The 16,056-nt window shown below is 39.9% G+C and overlaps 2 protein-coding genes across 2 annotated transcripts in view; both read left to right on the top strand.

Annotated features, from left to right (window-relative positions):
• Positions 1-8,250, top strand: part of ppp3ca (protein phosphatase 3, catalytic subunit, alpha isozyme) — a gene marked incomplete at both ends in the record, with an annotated part of 36,433 nt that extends 28,183 nt beyond the window's left edge. Inside the window, 8 exons of the mRNA XM_080853967.1 lie at positions 4,433-4,510; positions 4,767-4,861; positions 5,441-5,566; positions 5,944-6,024; positions 6,222-6,306; positions 6,465-6,562; positions 7,007-7,060; positions 8,072-8,250. Of these exons, the coding sequence (XP_080710093.1) occupies positions 4,433-4,510; positions 4,767-4,861; positions 5,441-5,566; positions 5,944-6,024; positions 6,222-6,306; positions 6,465-6,562; positions 7,007-7,060; positions 8,072-8,250 (796 nt within the window). The remainder of the gene's footprint in view (positions 1-4,432; positions 4,511-4,766; positions 4,862-5,440; positions 5,567-5,943; positions 6,025-6,221; positions 6,307-6,464; positions 6,563-7,006; positions 7,061-8,071) is intronic.
• A 3,284-nt stretch (positions 8,251-11,534) lies between these two features.
• Positions 11,535-15,755, top strand: ecscr (endothelial cell surface expressed chemotaxis and apoptosis regulator). Its single transcript, XM_080837716.1, has 10 exons — positions 11,535-11,554; positions 12,024-12,153; positions 12,256-12,324; positions 13,290-13,403; positions 13,632-13,763; positions 13,897-13,992; positions 14,273-14,303; positions 14,724-14,794; positions 15,076-15,177; positions 15,415-15,755. Exons 4-9 carry the CDS (start codon positions 13,298-13,300, stop codon positions 15,150-15,152), a joined length of 513 nt encoding a protein of 170 aa, XP_080693842.1. The 5' UTR covers positions 11,535-11,554; positions 12,024-12,153; positions 12,256-12,324; positions 13,290-13,297; the 3' UTR covers positions 15,153-15,177; positions 15,415-15,755.
• The last annotated feature ends 301 nt before the right edge of the window (positions 15,756-16,056 follow it).

Here is a 16,056-nt window from a genome sequence, read left to right as displayed (position 1 = left end):
TATGCAGTCATAGAGCTATGTAGGGGGATTTGAGAATGATGAATGGTAGCTATGTCTACATTCTAGGCTCTAGGTAATACGAGTATGTATGATGTATAAATCAGTCATATACCGAAGATAAGATTTATTACATATAGGCAATGCCCTGAGGCTGTCATTTATAGACTGACATCATGTGACAATGTCCTTTCTATTTACAAAAATACACATGTAGGAAATGTTTCCCCCACACTATACATACTGTTTATGTGCAAGTATATACTAACATGTACTTCTTACATGTCCTCACCACATACAGAGCCATTCACAGAAAACACAGGAGCACAGACTCACAGCCGCACTCACAAACACACAGCCCGCATGCTGACACATGATGCCATATGCTGCTGCTAACAACAGAGGGACTGTGCTGAGTTGTGTGTGTGTGTGTCTGTGTGTGTGTCTGTGTGTGTGTGTGAGTGTGACCCACATTCAGTGTGTCGGGGGAATATGAGCGAAAGAGGACAGATCTGCGGGGGGTTGTGGGGATAGAGTGGGTTCTATGTCTCTCCAGGTAGTGTACATTGCGAATGCATTGCTGTTGCCTGTTCTCTTGCTAAAAACCCTCTATGTGAATATTTCATACTGCAATAAAATTTTGATTGGACCAGGGATGGTTGGACACGTGCTCTAGATTTGGGAAGATTGTTTAGTGATATTTGTCAACCAGCCAACATAAAAGGATGGATGTATATGTTTGAGATCCTTCTCAAGGCAGTCTGAGAGAGAGAGAGAGAGATATAAAGAAACAGAAAGATGAAATAGACACCCGGAGAAGGAAAGAGCTCTCGTCTCTACCAAAGTGTTGTAGGGCCTGAAATATTCATCCTGGGGGAAAAGGGGGGATTGTTGTTATATGTACTGCTTTTCACGGCACTCTTCAAATCCAAACACAAACTGCATTACCCACAAGTCTCCTCACTGGCTCTGCATATGTGCCTGTGTGCGTGTGTGTATGTATGTGAGAAGAGAGAGAGAGAGAGAGAGAGAGAGAGAGAGAGAGAGAGAGAGAGAGAGAGAAGATGAATGGCTTAAACTGAATGTACACAGATTAGAGATTCCCATTCATAAGCTGGTCTCTCTGTGACCAGCAGCCACAGCTCAAGACTGCCAGCATTACTTGCATCCAACTAAAGCTCCTGGGACTGGAATGCAAACTAATGACTGCATACTAGCTAGTCCTATTAGCATACGGGAATCAGAGACCTTAAAGTTACTGCTACTTGCATCAAATTCAAACTTCTGGAATGTGAATGCACACTAATGACTGCATACTAGCTAGTCCTGATAGCGCTCAAGAATCCGAGATCATAACAGTTCCAGCTCCATGATACCAGTTTAGCACTGACCTAAAAAAAAAGACTGGCAATAGCTAATTAGCTTACTCAATTGCAATCATTTCTGAGATGCCATTTCAGGTTTTTTAGGTCAATGCGGGAGATGGAACATATCACCAGGCAGAAACTCAAGGAATATTCATATCCAGAGCTGGTCACCTGAGGAGGCATTCGTAAATGATGATTCGTAAAAAAGATGTCTCCATATTGCATTGGCATTCTCATGAGAGGTCCCCTTGAATGTGGACAAGAAAGTCTAACCACTTCAACCCTTTGAGGTTGAATATCAATATTTAAAATGTTGTCATCAACAGTCATCAATCGGTCAGTGCTCCGAATAGGGAGTCATAGACAAGAGAGTCAAAGCACCCACAGGATAAGCCTTGGTAAACATGCATTGTGTCTCACTATATTTCCTGGCAAAGCAGGAGACACAGTGTAAAGATAGGACTTTGCTACTGAACAAGAGGTTTACCATTTTTAGCTTGAGACACAGCTTAAAAAAAAAATCTAACCCTGTGTTCCTTATGCAATGGTCTGCTGATGCAGTGGCCAAACAGGTCCATCTGACACATATGCACCTAAACAAACAATTAAAAGACAGAGCAGATGGAATGCCTGCCCCCTCCACAGCGCCCAGCTCTTTAATTGGAGCAACTAAACAAATAATGTCCTCTCCACACAATGGTATCATTCAAAAACCGGTTGACAGGTATCTAAAGATGAAGTGTTCACTGTCATCCATCAGAGTTAATACAGAAAACAATAGCACCTGCACCCGTAGGGTAATACTTTACCTAAATCCAGCATTCAAAAAGCATTATAAACACATCAATAAAGGGTTACTGTTTTATTTAGAGGATATCAGTTGAATGTGTGGTCTGTGGAAGGACTAGCATGGACTGTACATTCATTTTTGTTGACATTTGTTGACATGCTCATTTGTCATGTGTCCCCAACTTCCACCGCATTTCAGTCAGGACAACTTCCAGAATATACTGAAAAGATTTATGAACAGTTATGACAATGCGGTTTAATCTCTTCTGGGCAAAATAGCACTCTTAATGTTGTTACTAGTTTTTGCAAATGACTTGGCCTGACTTGGAGACTCAAGCATGCACTGCACTGTGCAGATTGCCCAAACCATTTGGTGTGAGTTCGCGCTGTACCTGGATGGCAAAGGGCCTGTAAAATGAGCTAGTGTCACTCAAAGAGACCAGTCAAATAATGCCGTGTAGACTCGCGGTCATTTCAACAACCAGCACACCCCAAACTATAGTGTCTAATTATTTTTTTTTACATACTCTCCTCTTGATCTAATGCCACTCAAGACTGTAAATAATAGTGCAGAACGGTGCGAAAAGTATTTCTTTGTTCTATGTATGTTGGGAAAGGAAGTAGTAGTTTCTAGGAGATTACAGCTACTTCTTGGTAGGATTTAGGGACAAGATAGCTTACAATCCTTAAACACCACAATGTACAAAAAGGAGCCATATAGTGTGTATTTTGTGTGTATTGTGTTATAAGGTTGACAATTGAAATGCCTGAGATCAGTGTTGGAATGTTATTGGAGTCTCAATATAATATACAATATTATACACACCATGGTACATGTTTTTTGTGTGCTGACCAGTAGCTGAGAGGGGTCCTGGTCTCTGGCTGTGTGATGACCAGTAGGTGCCGCAGCAGATTTTGGCCAATCAATGTCACTGGTTGAGTCAACATCATGACTGTAACAGGAGTTCTCCACTGAAATATTGTCGCATTCATACATCACAACCTCCAAGCAATAACATTTGTATTCAGTATTGTATTGTGGCATATTTATAAGTATATTTCTCTCATCATACAGCGCCCACCTCTGATAGCATTGTTGATTTGTCAAGCTTTCAATATGTATATATCCTTCTCCATTTAGTCTTTATAGTGGCTGATCTTAAAGTCAATCAGAGGATATCATTTCATGAGCTGGAGATAGACAACTACAGATCCACAGGGAATGATGTCTGAAGTGAAGAAAAGGCTTGTGCACCAGACTAGACATTAGAGAAGGTCCATACCTCGAATCCCACTGTAGTAGGTATGAAAGTAGAAAAAACACAAGTGCCCACACTCTATCCAGCCAGTATCATCCCAGCACTGAGATCCATCCCACAATTCCCAAGGGCTCCGTAATATGCTGTTGCCATGACAACCAGTTCCTCCTGCCCAAACTGGAGAGAATAATAGAGAGGGATAGAGAGGAAGGAGTAATCCACTGTGAGCGAGAATGAGGGAGAGAGTCAGGGAGGTAGCACAGTGGTGATATCAAGCGAACTTGTAAATGTTTAGTTGAAAGAACACATGAAACATTTTAGATTTCACAGTTCCTCTAAAGCCCAAACAGTCCATTACATACAGACACAATAAGGCCGATGCATACAGTGACAATGGGCAGAGTATGATTTAGACTGTGCAAACGCATTGCATCACCCTCAGTAACACAGACATCCAGGGAGATTGTGTGCCTTGTGATCTGCTTGTATTCATCATTATTACAATATTTCCAGTAGACATCCTCTGCATTCAAGCACAAAGTATGAACATTTTGTTCTATTTTATAATATTGTGAGCTCTTTGGTAAATTGTGTAATTGTTTGAAATGTGTTGGATTGCATGGTGCACACTTAAACCGCTTTACTGTGGTTGGTGGATCTTAATATTTTATTCAGGGTAAATTTGACACAAAATACAACCATTTTGACAACTGATTGTTCTGTGATGTGTTTGTTTGGTGTGTGTGTGTATCTGTAAGTGTATGTGTGTGATTCTGTATGTGTGTACGTGTATGTGTGTGTTTCTGTATGTGTGTACGTGTGAGTAAATGTGGGCCTTGCAATGAAAATGTTCTGTTACCTACAGTGGCCTTACAGTGCCTCTTGTGGTCAAATATGTGAAATGCACGGAGGCAAACAGCACTGATTACTGGAGATAGAACACTATGCCCTGTGTATGTTTTGTCTATCGATGGTCAGATTTCTAAACTCTACTCTCTGCTTTCTCTCTTTCCACTGCAGTTATCCTGCTGTCTGTGAGTTCCTACAGAATAATAATTTATTATCAGTCATCAGAGCACACGAAGCACAAGATGCAGGGTATGGATGTTTTATTTTTTTATTCAAATTCAAAGTGCTTTATTGACATGACAAATAGGGCTCTTGTGCCAAAGCAGTCATTCAAAGAATAAGGAACACAAAGATTGAGAAATCAAAATGTCTATGTGTAGAATTATTGAGACTTAAACTCACATAGAATAGAAGATATTACGCATGTATATGTATAGTACAAAATAATCAAACAAAATAAATGTTAAGATGTTAAAAGTCTTTTTTTCTCCCCTCAATACCATAGTTACCGGATGTACAGAAAGAGCCAGACCACAGGCTTTCCTTCACTCATCACCATCTTTTCAGCACCAAACTACCTGGACGTTTACAACAACAAAGGTGAGTAGCGTATTCAATAGATTATTTATATATATATTTTTTTTTATATATATATATACATATATATAAAAATATACACACACACACGCACTTATATATGTATATTAATTTATATATTATACATTATTTAAATACATATTTATATAAGATGTGCAGCATTGTATCGATACTAAGAAGAATAACAGATTAAAAATCTCTGTTTTGTCTCAATCGGTCCTGTTATTTATGTTTTTTTTATTTGGCAGCACGTTGCAGTGATGTAAAGCAGTCCAATGCTACACGATGCGCTGCTTTGTGTTTATGTATGGTGTGAGCGTGGGAGGGACTGTCAGCTTGACTGACTGCCTCCATGTGGTTTTATCTCTACTGATAGAACAGGGTCAGCAGCTGTAGAGCTAAACAGCGCCATCTACAGGACAAAATCTCAATTTCAGTCACTCTCAGTTACTCGTCATATACATACATGCACTATATTTGTACCACGGAAGATACATTCAAACATAAGGGTGTTGACATATGGGTGTGTGGGTGTGTGTGTGAGTTTGTGTGTGATTTCTAACTCACTCTGTGCTCCTATAGCGGCGGTACTGAAGTATGAGAATAATGTCATGAACATCCGACAGTTCAACTGCTCCCCACATCCATACTGGCTGCCAAACTTTATGGACGTGTTCACTTGGTCCCTCCCTTTTGTAGGAGAGAAAGGTAAAACACAGTGCCACAAATGACTACCCACCATCAAAGAACCCATACCATCTTGCTCATCTTTATCATCAAAGAACCCATACCACCAAAGAACCCATACCATCTTCCTCATCTTTACCATCAAAGAACCCATACCATCAAAGAACCCATACCATCTTTTTCATCTTGACCACCAACGAATCTACTGTATTGTTTTGTATTGTACACCAAAGAAAGGTTAAGCTTGAAATGTTAAGCGTTTCTGATTTGTTGTTGTGGGCACTCCACAGTCAGACCTAAAGCTTTTTAAACATTTCCTGTATGTGTCTCTTCTTCATACACATGGAAACAGAATACACCTTTGGCTGACATGTTTCTGTTCTTTGACCCACCCCCAGTCACAGAGATGCTGGTGAACGTGTTGAGCATTTGCTCCGATGACGAGCTGATGGAGAATGATGGAGATGAGGCTTTTGATGGTGAGAGTCATGTTATACTTTGTTTGCGATGCATTACTAAACTGTCATTCAACCTGGGTTTAAAAATAGTAACAAAAATGCATACAGTAATGACATTCTGAGGGATTGTTGCTGTACAGAGTGGAAATTATTATGAGAAAATAATGTATATTTGGCGGCCCAGGCAAACTTACAAAGCCTTGCATGTCTCTCATCAGCCAATGCAGCAGCTGCCAGGAAAGAAGTGATCAGGAACAAGATCCGAGCCATTGGGAAGATGGCCAAGATGTTCCAAGTACTGAGGTGAGTGTGCATTTCCTTCCTGTTCCCAGCAATAAATCCGAGACCCCCCCAAATAATAAAGCACTATACCTACTATTTTTTTGGGAAGGGGCACTGAGCACACTTTAATGTGTAACGGTACATGTACTTATTGTGTGTGTTTGTGTGTGTGTGTTTAGAGAGGAGAGTGAGAACGTGCTGACACTGAAGGGTTTGACCCCAACCGGCATGCTACCCAGTGGAATCCTGGCTGGAGGGAAGCAGACCTTACAGAGTGGTGAGCATCGGGCCTGGGGCTCTTCTGGACCTGGGCGTCTCTACACCATCATCCTGTTCTTTCTTATGCTCTTTTTTTCTTTCTTTCTTCCTTCCTTCCTTTCTTTCTTTCTTCCTTTCTTACTTCATTTCTGTCTTTCTGACTTCTCCTTTTCCTTCCTGCTTTTCTAAGTTAAGTCATGTTTTACACCAGTGTGCCCCTATGGCAACCCAGTGAATGTTGGTAATACTAACCGCTGTTAGCCCTGCTGTATGTGAGTGGGCCAGCAGGCCCAGTGCGGACAGGCAGGTGGCCACCAGGCCGGTGCACACAGTGTGCTAGTGTGACCGCATGCCTCCAGCCTGGTTTGTCACAGCTGCTGCTGTTCCTTGCTACTGCATTTTTCTCGCTGGTGCATGGCTTGTTCAGGAGTAACCCACTCGCCTCCTTTCCCCCATGTTCCAGCCACCATTGAGGCCATTGAAGCCGTCGAGGATGAGGATGATAAGGACGGCGAAGGTAAACTTGGCCCCATCTCCAAACCTCTCCCTTCCATTCACCTTAGGGCAAATGATAGGGCCAGTTGAACAATAAACATCCACACACTGATATACTGATGGGGTATGGGTATTGGGCCATGACATTTTTTCTCACATTTTGACAGTTTTGACATTTCGAAACTATATAATTTCCTGGAGTGGGATATTTCTTTGATTTGTTCCTTCCACTTTTTTTGCACACATTTCAGAGAAACAACTTTCATTCATTCAGATTATCAATAGAAGAGTTGGAGGCACAGGTGCTTTAGGTGGCACTTTATTTGCTGTGTAAAACTGTCTGTTCTTCCATTAAAACTGATCATCTCATAGAGGAAATGGGTTACCAATTAAAGATGGATCTATACAAACCTTTACTAGGTACTTGAAGTCTTGTCCTGAAGACTTGAAGTCTCTTTACGCGGCATTCTACTAACCGTCATGCTTTAAATGAAATGCATGTTGGAAATGCATGATAGATTCTTTTACGTGCATAGGCATGACTTCCCATCTGATATATGCTTTCCTTCAGATGCTATATTTTCTAATAGACTCTGGCTTAGCATGTGAAAAGCACATGGAGTGCCTTAGCAAACAGTTCTGCTAGCTACCCTCCATCCTCCTCACACACACATACTAAAACTAACAACAATCAGAATCCTGGTCCTCAGCAAAAGTAAGGGAATGGGAATTCTCTAGTATGGAGATGAAAAGAGCGCTAGTACTGAGATCTAGATGCATTAGTAGGGTTTTAGGTTAGTAGGGTTTCAAGATTCAGCATATAGCACTTATAGCTAGTTATAACTATAGTCGCTCCTCTATAATTTGCTTTTAACTGCATCTGAGAAAAGAAGAAATTCTGATCTATTGCAAACAGGCCAAGGAGCAGTTACAGGGATTTCTATCAGTAAATATACAGATGGCTCAGGCACTCTATCTGAATGTGCGGTAGGCGCTTCTTTCAATCTCTAACCTGTGTTTGGCCTCTCCACAGCCATCCGAGGCTTCTCTCCACAGCACAAGATCAGCGGCTTCACGGAGGCCAAAGGCCTGGATCGAATCAACGAGCGCATGCCACCTCGCAGAGATGGGGTGAACAACGTGGGCCACTCCATGGGCAAGATGAACATGTCCGAAGCCAACGGCACAGACGACAACAGCAACATCCAGTGATGTGGCTGCCGTCCCTTCACCCTTAGCCGACACCACTGCAGCGTCAAACCCTGCAGGATCTCGCCAAACTGTTATTTAAGGCCTCAGAGTACTGACAACACAAACAGACAAACAAACAAACAAAAATAACATAACCAAGTCCATCAGCATACACTTCTGCTCCAAGTTTCTTATTATAGAAATAAACTCAAAACATTTTCAGATCTCTTGTGCACTGTAGCTGGTGAAGACAGATATTGCTGTGCGTCTGAGAGCTGCAACGGTGCCACCTTTGCTAACGGGAAGAGTTCCCACTGTCAGCAGGGGTAAGGGGGTCATTGGACTAAGCATAGGGGGTGGGAGGGTGGGGTGGGGGGGTTGGAGAGGTGGGATTTAAGGCTCGTGGAGCACAGGAAGTGGGTTTTTTTTGTCAGGAAGGTGGGCTGCCCCAGGGGCTCTTGCCCAGCATATCCATTCTGACTCCACCCACTTAAAGTGGGCAGGATTTAAGGATTAGAACTCTGAGAAGGCTGATCCACCACAGCTCCTCGGGAGGGGGGGGCCCTTCCAATTCCAATGCCACGCACACATTTTACAGTTTTCATCCATGGGTTCTGCTTATGGGCCCGTCTCATCCAGGCGTAATCTCACTACTCAACTTGTTTTGCTACTAGTATTAATCAATGTGAATTTACAAATTTCAAAAATCATGTTTTTAAAGAAAGGATATTTGAAAAGGAAAATATGGACATTTTATTACTCGCATTGCAATCTTACCTGAGAATTTTGATTTATAGATTTCTTTTAGTTTTTTTGGTAAGATGCCACGACTTGAAACGGGAGAGGGTGTGGGGGTGCTTGCGTATGCGTGGCTGTGGAGTCATCACTGTAGGCACGGTCTGTCCAGGATGCGCAGAAGAAAATAGGTGCCACAAGAGGACCACTGAGTTTCGCCATTGGCACCACCTGCCTGATTGTTTCTCACATGCCTGTTACTCCAGAGAAAGGAATGCACATAGTATGACAAATAAATATATATACGTATATAAATTATGATAACATATAAATATATATAAATATATTATATTATTAACAACTAATGGACAATAATAAAGACAATGATTTTTGATAGCATCTACAGTATGGAACGCATCAATGCATGCAATTAAGTTCCCTATTGATATGTGACATTATAATTGTGATGTGTTTCAGTATGGTAGACTTGAATTATTTCCCTCTTCGAATTATATTTGTAAAATTATATTTTGTTTTGTTTTTTTATATGTTATTTTTAAAATCATTTACTCTTTGTTTTACTTTTTGTTTCTTCCACGTTTTCATCCATATTATTTTGTTATTGTTGATTTTATTTTTGTATTGTTTGCTGTACAGGCATTTGAGCTCTTTTTAAGGTGTGAAACCTCTCTGTTTTCTCTGTTCAGTGGGTGTAGAGAGTTGTTCAGTAGTGTGAATGAACATATTACTCAGTGAAAAGCAACATTCAGGCTGCCAAAAGCATGATCGCATGGTTTATTCAGATGTAAACTAATCTGACACAATGAAATCCTGTGTCTCACTTTTAAAAGGAAAGAAATATATTCTCATTATGATAATTGATAATATTCTTATTCAATTAAGCTTAATATTATTTTATTTTCCGTTCACTGTTTTATGATCCTTGTTTGGTCAAGATGTGGTTTATTTCAAGAAAGACTTTCATGAATTTAACTTGTGGCTATTTTTTCTGGTATTTTTCTCTTGAACTAAGTTTTCGCATTTGACTTCCTCAATGATACACACATTGTAAGCATGCCCTATGGGACAAATCACTTTTTTACTCTTGAATAAAATATGCATGAATTAATAATGTCTCTTCCTTTTTCCTTTTTCTCAGAATGACCTCTCTTAAAGTTAAATGTGTGTATGTATGTGAAAGCCTGTGTGTGTGTGTGTGTGTGTGTGTGTGTGTGTGTGTGTGTGTGTGTGTGTGTGTGTGTGTGTGTGTGAGAGAGAGAAAGAGAGGGAGACAGGCCTCAGACAGATAGAGAGAAATAGAGAATATTTTAAAAAGAGGAACTGTGCTCTTGATCTCAACCTGATTTACAAAACTGTTGACCAATCACAGCTTCACTTGAGGTCCATGTTTTCCATGAGGACATTCCATCTGCATCCTGCTATTCTTCCACAGGAAGCTAAGGAAAAGGCATCAGGCCCAACTGCACCCACCTATCTCTACAAACAGGACTGGGCATTAAGCTGGAAACACACACTCACACACTAGTATGCCTTGCACACTTTTCATATGAGTCATAGGAGCAGAATAGTCATAGAGGCAGGTCCATCTCACTCTTACATATACTCTTACACATAACGACAGCAGGTTTTACTTGATTGGTATCCTGTTATATTAGACATACATACATACACAGACATTTGTACAAGTATATTAATTACTTACACAAACATAAACATAAACTAAAACGTCATTGGATGAAAAAAATGGATTTCCTCTTATATTCCCTGATGTTTCTGCCTCTCCTGTATATTGGTAGGTCATGTTTTTATCATTGATTATTTTGTCCAATGCTTTGAAGATGTTATATGAAATTACAAACCACAGACTTCAAATTAAGTTAAAAACAAATCCTATCAGCAAAACTAAAAGCACTGGAGCCAATGTATCAGTAATCTTAATCACAATGTATCACTAATCAGCAATCACAACTCACAGGCTCATCAGTACAGATGAGTGTGCCATTGCTATTGATGAAAGCTATTAGCGTCACCAATGAAACTTGTTTTATAATTTTAGTTTTGTGAAGCAAATGCAGAATAGAAATGTTCCTTTTATTTAATCTACTGAGAAATGTTTTGGAGTAACTTGACATGAGAACATTTTAGCGGCCCAACCTACGTCTTCGCAAAAACCAATCATGTCAAGTCCTGAGACTGAAAAAATAGCAACAAGTACAGTGAGAAAAGAAGGGGATCCGGGAGCCACTGTAACTTCAACCCTGCGCGTCAGTACAATAGGTAATTCCTCCACGCCTTCTTCTACACATGTATACAAATATAGGGTTCACAGTGGATTGCTATGGTTATATACTGATTGATTAGATGAATGTTGTTTTTAATATGTGTCCTTCATTAATGCTGTGACACAAGCAGTTTGATTTCTTCAGTGAGTGAGTATTTCAAATGTTCTGAGAAATGTCTGAATCTCTCTTGTGTGACTCTTGTGTGTCCCTCTGTATGACACAATCCTTTTTCTTCATTGTCTTAAAGGTGAAATTACTCCTTACACTCCTGTAGCTGTCAGTTAAGTGTGAGTGCAAAGAAAAAAGTACAGTTTGTACACAGTCCTGGCTCTGTACATAGGAAAAAAGGCTTGGACCGAGCCATAGTTCCAGACGATTAACACGTTGCTTCAGGGTCACGAAAGGGAGGGGTGTAGTATGATTGGCTGTTGAGCGCAAAGAATGGCAGATTCTGCCTTTAATCTTCACTCCACACTACACTCAAAGGCATGGGTTCAAGCCTGCCACTGGATTGGCTTTTAATGCCCTATAGAGTCAACATCTGTGCGTATGTCAGGTGGTTCACAGTCCTTTAACGCCAAAGAGCTAATGTTGATAAACATTTTGTTTAACTTTCACTTGTAGCAATACTATGCAACAATTTTATAATTCTGGGGTTTGTTTTTATAAGCAGCTAGTTTGGTATTATCCCTAATATCATTTTGAAGGTATATGGTCATGCTAAGGACAAATAAATACACCTGTCATTCCCACTAGCTACCCAGGCTACATTGAAACCCGTGAAAATGTAATGACATCGCCAATCATATCGCCAAAAGCCACCTGTGAGCATACTAGCCAGCTTCTATCAGTGCCAACAGTGTTGTTGGAGGTGTCTGCCTTTTGGGTAATTGGCTTGTTCGTTTTCAACCAGAACTCCTTACTGCTGCTCCAAAATATGACAGTGACATTAGAATTGACTATGATCTGCTGTCGCTATCTTTCGCAGGGAGCGCCCCTGTCATAAGATTGACCTCTTCTACAGCAACACCAGTCTACCAACCAACGGGCCTAACAGGTATGGCAGTGTTGTGAACTCTATGGCACAGTATGCATAGTACAGGGATACGTATATGCGTGGCCTGGGGGACATCCTTTACTGATATCACATTCCATTGGTAAGAGCAGAATGTGAAGGTTGAACTAGCAGAGCAATAGCACAGCTGTACATAAAACATTGCAATCCACCGGAATGGGAGTATAGAGTTCAAAAGAGGACAAATTGTCGGTGCACATCTCGCTGGCACAGCAAGTCTTTGTGGTGTATCGAGCCACGGTATCCAGGGTAAGGTCGGCATACAACCGCAAAAGACTAACCACATCTAATAGTAACCGTCGACGCAAAAGGAAGCTGTCTGCAAGGGATGTCCGGGTACTAACCCAGATGGTGTCCTAAAAACATAAAACCACAACTGCTCAACTCACTGCAGAATTAAATGGGCACCTCAACTCTCCTGTTTCCACCAAAACTGTTTGTCAGGAGCTCCACAGGGTCAATATTCATGGTCGGGTTGCTATAGTCAAACATTTGGTCGCTCGTGCCAAAGCCAATCGTCGGTTTCAATGGTACCAGCAGTGCAAACCTTGGGCTGTGGACAGTGTGAACAGATGTATTGTTCTCTGATGAGTCCACCCTCACTGTCTTTCCCACATCCTAATCACAAGATGGATGCTTTGACTTTTTACACTTATTCAGTATTTAACTCTTCAATTAATTTCATTTGATCATTATGATTCCATAATAATGCGGCACGGTTTCTTCCCCGTACTGAAGTGTCACTGCGTAATGCCTAATGTTAATGTACTGTCCTTAAAGGTTGATATTTTGTATCATGATGATCTACCTGTCCTTGTTAGGAAAGTAATGTATCAAATTAATTCATATCAGTAATTGCAGTATAGTAAGTAACTAACCAATAACAGGGAACTTGTGTTTGATGTCTGCAGGCTGTGCAATATAATGACTATTGAAGTATATTGCAGGAATACTGATGAGCATCCACTCTACAACATCATCACAGAGATCCACAAGAAGCTCAGGTTCTCAACCACATGAGGCAATAACTTCTACTCTGCATCAATCTAGCTCCAGCTCAAGTCAGTTCTCCACACCGTTCCTTCTTAGTCACTTTGAAAATAATTAACAAGATGTATAATTAACTGCTTATGCTTATATGTATGACCGATGTCTATCCACCAAAAATAACTGCATGACCTACAAGACCTAAATAAATGTAATGGGTTGACAACACCAGACTGGAACTCCTCCAACTCAAAACAAATATCTTTAATGTGTGTCTTAAATACACTTCTCCCCTTGGTTAGGTCCACAGTTGTCAAGGGCAACAACACAAACCCTATTTCTGGAGAACAATCCAAAGGACTCATTATTGTCACCATCTTCTTCTCCTTCTCCGACTACACAGCCAGGAAGCAGCCTCACCATGGTGGCCTTTGGTATGGTTCATGGTCGTGCTACATGGCTCATGATAAATGTCTCTCATATTAATATTATAATAATGATTCATACTATTAATATTGATATCTGAACTTAAACTTTCATATTAAATGGATTTATCTTCTGTTAAAGGAGTGATGACCTTCATTCTCATCCTAATCATCATCATGGTGATTTTGGTGGCAACTGTAAATATGAAAGGGCAGTGCAATAACAACGAGGCAAAAGGTGACTTGACCTGTGTAATCTGTGTGTGTGTGTGTGTGTGTGTGTGTGTGTAATCTCTGTGTGTATGTGTGTGTGTGTGTGTGTGTGTGTGTGTGTGTGTGTGTGTAATCTCTGTGTGTGTGTGTGTGTGTGTGTGTGTGTGTGTGTGTGTGTGTGTGTGTGTGTGTGTGTGTGTGTGTGTGTGTGTGTGTGTGTGTGTGTGTGTATGTGTGCCTGTACATATTTGAAATGGAAAGGAATTCCTCAGAAAATAACTTTTTTTTGTTGTTGTTCCTAACAGATAAAAAAAGTTGGGAATCTGTCATTGAGAGGTATGAGTTTCAACCAGGCAATAGGCATTTTTAGGGATTAGTGTCATATATTAAACAAAACCTGGGGAGGTTTAAGTAGCCCAGTGAATTGTAGAATTAAAGACATATGTATGCCATTTTGTGAGTTAGTATACTGTTAGCTATTCTTAACATAGCACGAAGGTAGTATTACAATTTGAGTGAATTATAAGCACAAACCTCACATCTACACCATACATTAGGTTGCAAGTGTATAGTCTATTCCACAATGCCTTAGACCAAAAAAAAGTAATCGCAGGCATTGCTTTTTGGGGACTGACGAGACCTGGGGAAACCAAAGTATGCAACTAATAGGATAAATGCAATATGTTGAATAACAAAATAAAATATGATTGGCTATTTTATGTATATGATGGCCTATATTGATTTTATTTCTTTCAGCAATGTTACAACCAATGGAGAGAAAGAGAGCATTACACTAATCTCTATGAGGACAATCAACACAGAAACTGGTAAGCACATAACACTACTCTCAAATTTAACTGGTGATAAATAATCTCATTTAGATTTTTCAAGTGATATTCATGAATAGGTTGAGCTGGGAAAACAGGAAACAAAGAACATACTCAGGACAAAATCAGGAATGAAAGAAAGAAAGAAAGAAAGAGAGAAAGAAAGAAAGAAGGAAGGAAAAAGAAAGGGACAGAGAGAAGAAAAGAAACCGACAGAATAATGTCTGTGGAAACAGTATGCATAAAAACATGCACTGCTTATATCCTGTTTGTCTCTACAGATACAGATTCTCCTCGTCTTTCTTCCGTCCATAGCACCATATTAGACAATGACGAACTAGAGGTCTACAGAGATTAATTCACATCAGAGGAACTCATTTTTGGTAAAGTTTAAGATTTAAATAATCCAGCACCAGACATATAGGCCTTTTCAAAAATGTTCAATGAATGAAATTATTAGTATGGCATTAAACATTTTTGTACTGCAAAAAGGAATGCCTTTATGCACAGTATGTTTAAAAGGATTAATCCAGAAGTTATTTCCAAATACTAACTCCACACTTAATAATTTTAATCATCTTATTGTCAGACATCTCATGCAAAGTGTTCTTGGTTTACAGCTGGGTGAAAACAAGAAGAGCCTGCAGCAACACCAGACACTAACAAATCAGTTTTGAAAATCCCTCTGTATTAGGCTACTGATGAGTATTCCATTATTGTAGATGATTGTTTTGTCTCTTGGTATTATTCATGCTAAATAGGACATCAATTAGGACTTGTATGCTGTTGTATAGGGGTGAAGTCGAGTATATTGGGCCACTTTTTGGTCAAAAGTTGTACAGTGCAGAGTCAGCTCACCTCTACAATTTTGTTGAAAATAGGATGCAAATGTTTTAGCTCAAGAGCTGTTTATGCACAGAATGTCTGCCTGCTGAGTCAAAATGTTGCTTATCTGGTTAAGTGGACCATGCATCAGGCAAAAATGGGCCATTTTTATTAAACAGAAGTATGCATAATTCTAATAAATACAATTAAAACTTGTTTATTGTATTCAATTTTTTCCTTGAATCTGATACTTAAAAATAACAGTGTTTTCATGTGCTTGCATAAATTAGGTGGTAATAATGTGACTCAGAATTGCTTGTATGCTAACAATATAAACAGTTAATAAGTCATCCATATTTTTGAAAACACAGCAATACCATGGCAATAGAGCTGCACTGAATTAAATATGATAAATTGCGATTTTTTACCAATCCCAT

This window comes from Sprattus sprattus (assembly GCF_963457725.1).
Source record: "Sprattus sprattus genome assembly, chromosome: 1".
NCBI classification, from domain to species: Eukaryota; Metazoa; Chordata; class Actinopteri; order Clupeiformes; family Clupeidae; genus Sprattus; species Sprattus sprattus.
Note: the sequence above shows the minus strand (reverse complement) of the source record. Positions and strands in the feature narration are given on the sequence as shown.